General features: G+C 48.6%; 1 protein-coding gene across 1 annotated transcript; it reads left to right on the top strand.

Annotated features, from left to right (window-relative positions):
* Positions 1 to 756: 756 nt before the first annotated feature.
* Positions 757 to 6204, top strand: LOC135571137 (uncharacterized). Its single transcript, XM_065016930.1, has 2 exons — positions 757 to 779; positions 4359 to 6204. Exons 1-2 carry the CDS (start codon positions 757 to 759, stop codon positions 6202 to 6204), a joined length of 1869 nt encoding a protein of 622 aa, XP_064873002.1.
* The last annotated feature ends 1378 nt before the right edge of the window (positions 6205 to 7582 follow it).

The raw sequence follows: 7582 nt of genomic DNA, 5'->3' as shown, positions 1-7582 counted from the left end.
TCTCCAGCATCACTATGTCTCCAGCATCACTATCTCTATCATCACTATATCTCCAGCAGCAATATGTTTCCAGCATCACTATGTCTCTCCAGCATCACTATGGCTCCAGCATCACTATGTCTCTAGCATCACTATTTCTCCAGCATCACTATCTCTATCATCACTATGTTTACAGCATCACTATATCTCCAGCAGCAGTATGTTTCCAGCATCACTATGTCTCTCCAGCATCACTATGTCTCCAGCATCACTAGGTCTACAGCGTCACTATGTCTCCAGCATCACTATAACTCCAGCATCATTATCTATCTAGCATCACTATGTCTACAGCATCACTATGTATCCAGCATCACTTTTTTCCAGCATCACTATGTCTCCAATATCCCCGTTTCCAGCATCACTGTCTCTCCAGTATAACTTTACTCCAGCATCACTATCCTTCGCACCACTTTGATTCCAGCATCACTATCTCCAGCATCACTATGTATCCAGCATAACTATGTCTCCAGCATCACAATGTCACTCCAGCATCACTATGTCCCTCCATCATCACTATATATCTCCAGCATCACAATGTCCCTCCACCATCACTATGTGTGCTTCCCAATTGTAACCCAATTCCCGATATAGTGCCCCAATTGGCCCTGGTCGATAGGAGTGTCCTATCTAAAGAGTAGTCCTATCTCTGAGAGCAGCCGTCCTCTACCGTGACTCGTCTAAATGTGACACGTGCTTAGTTACTAGCCAGGTACCGAGATGGAAAAGAAACCGTGTGAATGGTAAGCACAGAAAGGCATTGTCACGAAGAGGGAGAGAAGCCAAGACGCCCAATTACCCTATAATAGCACAACGTCCCCCCCCCCCAAAAAAAAATAATAATATCTGTCTCTTTGTGTCAGAGAGAGCTTTCTTTAATTTATTTCTCCCTTCTTTTCCCTTTTTTTCATGTGACTGAAATTCAATTATGAAAAGGAAATGATGACTCATCACTATTCAGTTGAACAGGATAAGAATGAGATGCAAATGACTGTGGCGGTGGTGCATTTAAGGCCCTTTTGTCACAGAGTAACGGTTTAATGTTGATATGGAAAAGGGGAGGGAAGGACAAAATAAAACCATTCTCTGCTTTCTAAAGGGGGTGTGGGGGGGGGGGTTGATGGGGGAGGGGGTGGTGGGGGTGGGGGAGGGGGGTGATGGGGGAGGGGTGGTGATGGGTGGTGGGGAACATGCTAAGACTGGGGGTGATGGGGAGGGGTGGTGGGAGGGGTGGTGATGGGTGATGGGGGAGAGATTTCAAATGATGGGGGAGGGGTGGTGGGGGGGGGGTGATGGGGAGGGGTGGTGATGGGTGATGGGGGGTTTGTTAAATAATTTAAACGGCTGAATAGTAATGCCATTTTCAATATATCCGTCAGCTTATTACCAACATTTAGCATTTTACTCTGAGAAAATAATCTCCTGTTTGATATAATGACAGTATCTGCATTAGGATTACATGTAACCATTTAACTCTGAGGGATTGTGGGTGTGACACACACACACACACACACACACACACACACACACACACACACACACACACACACACACACTCAGGGTCCACGGTCCCATCTGTCTGCCACAAACCTTCTGAACGTGACCCCCCCCCCCCCCCCCAGTCAGCACGCTGCCTACATGTCACAATCTAGTTAGCGGTTAGCTGTTAAACACGCCAACAAAGCTCGTCATGCATCGGAGTACGGTGCACATTGTAGGACACCTTCAGACTCAAACAAAAGGTTTGACGATTGACTCGAGGACGGCTGATGTTCGAAGCTGACGGCTTTCCTAAAATGAACACCGTAACGGTGACATTTCTGAATCTAGTTGGCGGATATGCTGTGTTGATGCGAAGAAACGTGGTCATTTCCTGTTGTGAAGCAGCGAATACAACTGCTTTAATACATTTAGGTGAGAAACGCTGAACGCTGATTGGCTAACGGTCAACAAGCTGCTCGCAAACCATATTAATAGTTAGCTTTTGTTTTTTAATATTGTTTTGTTGTTGCATTTATCTGCCAAAAATTCAGTTAACGGAGGTCATTTCCTTAGTAGGTCAGAGGTCACCATGTGGGCAAAGCTCAAGTTCCCACTAGTAAATGACCAGTTCGGGGGGCATTCGAGTGGATTTTCCCCAGTCGTATGTGGTAAATACCACCTTCCCACTTGGTTATGAACTCAGGGGCGGCAGGGTAGCCTAGTGGTTAGAGCGTTGGACTAGTAACCGTAAAGGTTGCAAGTTCAAATCCCCGAGCTGACAAGGTTCTTAGGCCCTCATTGAAAATAAGAATTTGTTCTTAACTGACTTGCCTAGTTAAATAAAGGTAAAATTAAAAAAAAAATAATAGATCTCAGCTCGCTCAGCCTGGAGTACGGTGAAGTTTTAGGAAACTTTTCTTCAGCCTCCCAAAACTCACCCCAGTACCTTGACTCAATCATCAACGCCTCGTGAGCGAATGACCTGGAGGAAACGGCCATCCATGTTGGCGGAATATGATTTGTTGTGTAGAAACGCGGAGTCATATATCGGACATAGTGAACTACTGTAACGGTTCTCTTGAGTTGAAGGAGAGACGGACCAAAATGCAGCGTGCTTTCTATTCATGGTTCTTTAATGAAGTAAACTATACATGAATAGACTAACAAAACATAGAAACGTGAGAAAACCTAAACAGCCTGGTTCCCTAATCAGAACTAGACATCCAACATAGAATGCCCACTCAGATCACACCCTGACCAAACAAAACATAGAAATAGACAAACTAGACATGTAACATAGAATGCCCACTCAGATCACACCCTGACCAAACAAAACATAGAAATAGACAAACTAGACATGTAACATAGAATGCCCACTCAGATCACACCCTGACCAAACAAAACATAGAAATAGACAAACTAGACATGTAACATAGAATGCCCACTCAGATCACACCCTGACCAAACAAAACATAGAAATAGACAAACTAGACATGTAACATAGAATGCCCACTCAGATCACACCCTGACCAAACAAAACATAGAAATAGACAAACTAGACATGTAACATAGAATGCCCACTCAGATCACACCCTGACCAAACAAAACATAGAAATAGACAAACTAGACATGTAACAAAATGCCCAACAAAACAGATCACACCATGTAACATGAATGCCAAATCAAAAAACAAAGAAAATAGACAAACTAGACATGTAACATAGAATGCCCACTCAGATCACACCCTGACCAAACAAAACATAGAAATAGACAAACTAGACATGTAACATAGAAAGCCCACTCAGATCACACCCTGACCAAACAAAACATAGAAATAGACAAACTAGACATGTAAAATAGAATGCCCACTCAGATCACACCCTGACCAAACAAAACATAGAAATAGACAAACTAGACATGTAACATAGAATGCCCACTCAGATCACACCCTGACCAAACAAAACATAGAAATAGACAAACTAGACATGTAACATAGAATGCCCACTCAGATCACACCCTGACCAAACAAAACATAGAAATAGACAAACTAGACATGTAACATAGAATGCCCACTCAGATCACACCCTGACCAAACAAAACATAGAAATAGACAAACTAGACATGTAACATAGAAAGCCCACTCAGATCACACCCTGACCAAACAAAACATAGAAACATACAAAGCAAACTATGGTCAAGGTGTGACAACTACAGAGAAAAGACTGAGGGGGGAGAGCAGTGACGATGGACTCAAGGACGGGTGAGGCTTTGAGGTTTTCAGGCTGAGGGTGTCCTAAAATGTACACCATACCAAAGGGGGCCTGAAGCCTGCATTAAAAGGCCTCACAGACTGAATCCTCGTTTAAACCTGGTGCTAACATGCGTCCTTCGTCCTGAATTTAATCCACAATCTGATTGCGCCAACATTGAAACCGTTGTTTCTACACATGGTGTTAAAAATGCGTCTCCTCTCTGTCCACCGTGTCTCCATGGTGACCAAATATCCTGGTCCCACTTGACCGGAATATTCTTTTTCAAAATAATATTTAATTTATTCATTTTTTAAGACACGTAATTGATGCCATAAGTCAATGGTGTCTCCTCCAGGGATACTGATGATTTAAAATGGTTTTCCACCTGTCCAGATCCGTTTACACTTGTAAAATATACAGACACAATGTGGTTCGGAGGTTTGTCAGAAAGATCAGAACACAATCAGATCGCAATGTGTTTTTTTAATCGTCTACACAATATCAAACAAAACAAAACAAAATGTGAGGAGAATCAGAATGTGGACAAGATTAAAACCTTAGCAGTGGTGGTGTCTGTCTACTCTGTAGGTCTGTGCCACCCCACACCGTACCACAGACCGGTACCACCCCACACCGGACCACAGACCGGTACCACCCCACACCGTACCACAGACCGGTACCACCCCACACCGTACCACAGACCGGTACCACAGACCGGTACCACCCCCACCCGGACCACAGACCGGTACCACCCCACACCGTACCACCCGGTGCCACCCCACACCGTACCACAGACCGGTACCACCCCACACCGTACCACAGACCGGTACCACCCCACACCGTACCACAGACCGGTACCACCCCACACCGTACCACAGACCGGTACCACCCCACACCGTACCACAGACCGGTACCACCCCACACCGTACCACAGACCGGTACCACCCCACACCACAGACCGGTACCACCCCACACCGTACCACAGACCGGTACCACCCCACACCGACAGACCGGTACCACCCCACACCGGACCACAGACCGGTACCACCCCACACCGTACCACAGACCGGTACCACCCCACACCGTACCACAGACCGGTACCACCCCACACCGTACCACAGACCGGTACCACCCCACACCGTACCACAGACCGGTACCACCCCACACCGTACCACAGACCGTACCACCCCACACCGTACCACAGACCGGTACCACCCCACACCGTACCACAGACCGGTACCACCCCACACCGTACCACAGACCGGTACCACCCCACACCGTACCACAGACCGGTACCACCCCACACCGTACCACAGACCGGTACCACCCCACACCGTACCACAGACCGGTACCACCCCACACCGTACCACAGACCGGTACCACCCCACACCGTACCACAGACCGGTACCACCCCACACCGACCACAGACCGGTACCACCCCACACCGTACCACAGACCGGTACCACCCCACACCGTACCACAGACCGGTACCACCCCACACCGTACCACAGACCGGTACCACCCCACACCGTACCACAGACCGGTACCACCCCACACCGTACCACAGACCGGTACCACCCCACACCGTACCACAGACCGGTACCACCCCACACCGTACCACAGACCGGTACCACCCCACACCGTACCACAGACCGGTACCACCCCACACCGTACCACAGACCGGTACCACCCCACACCGTACCACAGACCGGTACCACCCCACACCGTACCACAGACCGGTACCACCCCACACCGTACCACAGACCGGTACCACCCCACACCGACCACAGACCGGTACCACCCCACACCGTACCACAGACCGGTACCACCCCACACCGTACCACAGACCGGTACCACCCCACACCGTACCACAGACCGGTACCACCCCACACCGGTACCACAGACCGGTACCACCCCACACCGTACCACAGACCGGTACCACCCCACACCGACCACAGACCGTACCACCCCACACACGACCACAGACCGGTACCACCCCACACCGTACCACAGACCGGTACCACCCCACACACCACAGACCGGTACCACCCCACACCGTACCACAGACCGGTACCACCCCACACCGTACCACAGACCGGTACCACCCCACACCGTACCACAGACCGGTACCACCCCACACCGTACCACAGACCGGTACCACCCCACACCGTACCACAGACCGGTACCACCCCACACCGTACCACAGACCGGTACCACCCCACACCGTACCACAGACCGGTACCACCCCACACCGTACCACAGACCGGTACCACCCCACACCGTACCACAGACCGGTACCACCCCACACCGTACCACAGACCGGTACCACCCCACACCGTACCACAGACCGGTGCCACCCCACACCGTACCACAGACCGGTACCACCCCACACCGTACCACAGACCGGTGTCATCAGCACCAATCAGGGCCTTAAACGCCATCCCAGTAGCAATCATTCTCATTTGCATACATTTGCATACGTCCTTGCGGTTGGTCGTTGGTCGTTGGCAAAGGCTTCTAATGACGAACGGTTCTTTGCCCCGCATTCCAACTTGGCAAACCCAAGGTTTCAGGACTCAGACACTAAACGATCCCGACGTTCCCTGTTCTGTCTCTGTCGACCCAGTTTATAGTTTATGGGTTCTGGAACCTGGAACTGCTGTTGGGTTCTGGAAGCGTCCCCGTTAGAATGCGGTGCCAGAGTGTGTGTGGGGGGGGGCCTGTCTTTTTGAGGTGTCTGACACATGCATCATTCTGCTGGTACTCACCGCCTGCGGGAGAGGAAGGCTGCGACGGTGTGGCAGGTTTTGCACGTGTGAGCCTTCAGTGTGTGTGCGTGATTTTGTGTGTGTGTGTGTGTGTGTATCTGTGTGTATCTGTGTGTGTGTGTGGTGTGTGTGTGTGTGTGTGTGTGTGTGTGTGTGTGTGTGTGTGTGTGTGTGTGTGTGTGTGTGTGTGTGTGTGTGTGTGTGTGTGTGTGTGTGTGTCTGTCTGTGTGTGTCTGTGTGTGTGTGTGTGTCTTTGGACGAGCCGAGATTCACTTTGGGTGCAGGGTTTTTGTTAGTCCCCCCGAGACTCACTTGGACGGCGACCTCTGGGTTTTACGAGTGTTCTCTATGTTCACAACACGCGGAGCTTTGTGCTGAACTGGAATCTCACAAACTGGGTTGGGATTTAATTAGACCGGGTCTGACCCAAGTGGCACATTGGCCCTGGTCCAAAATAGTGCCCTGTATAAGGGAAAAGGGTCCATTTTGCAAGCAGGGAAGGAGATCATCGGGCTATTTCACTTCCTGTATTTTGGCAAGCTAATTATCCTTGGTTCAATAAAGCTTAATTTAATTTACTCTAAAAAAGGAAGTCGTTTTTCCTTCACCTCGTTTTACTTTTGTATTAAGTGTCTTGTGGGAAAAACTTGATTGTTGGGAACTACACTTTAAATATATGTTCATTCGATTTTTGATTTGATTAGGAAGTTGTTGGGTATTATTTGTTTTAAATTATAAGGGGGGGGGGTAGATCAGCTTTAACATTGTAGATAGATTGTTTGTTCAATTAAGTTGTTGGGTATTTAAATTCAGACGTGTGATTGTGACATCATGTTCTATAGGTTTAACCCCAGGAAGACATTATTGGAAAAATCTCATTCAGATTTGTGATTGTGACATCATGTCCTATAGGTTTAAACCCCAGGAAGACATTATTGGAAGCACCAAATTCAGACTTGTGATTGTGACATCATGTTCTATTGGTTTAAACCCCAGGAAGACATTATTGGAAACACCAAATTCAGACTTGTGATTGTGACATCA

Source organism: Oncorhynchus nerka, unplaced genomic scaffold (assembly GCF_034236695.1).
Source record: "Oncorhynchus nerka isolate Pitt River unplaced genomic scaffold, Oner_Uvic_2.0 unplaced_scaffold_748, whole genome shotgun sequence".
Lineage (NCBI taxonomy): Eukaryota > Metazoa > Chordata > Actinopteri > Salmoniformes > Salmonidae > Oncorhynchus > Oncorhynchus nerka.
This window is presented reverse-complemented; position numbering and strand designations above follow the sequence as displayed.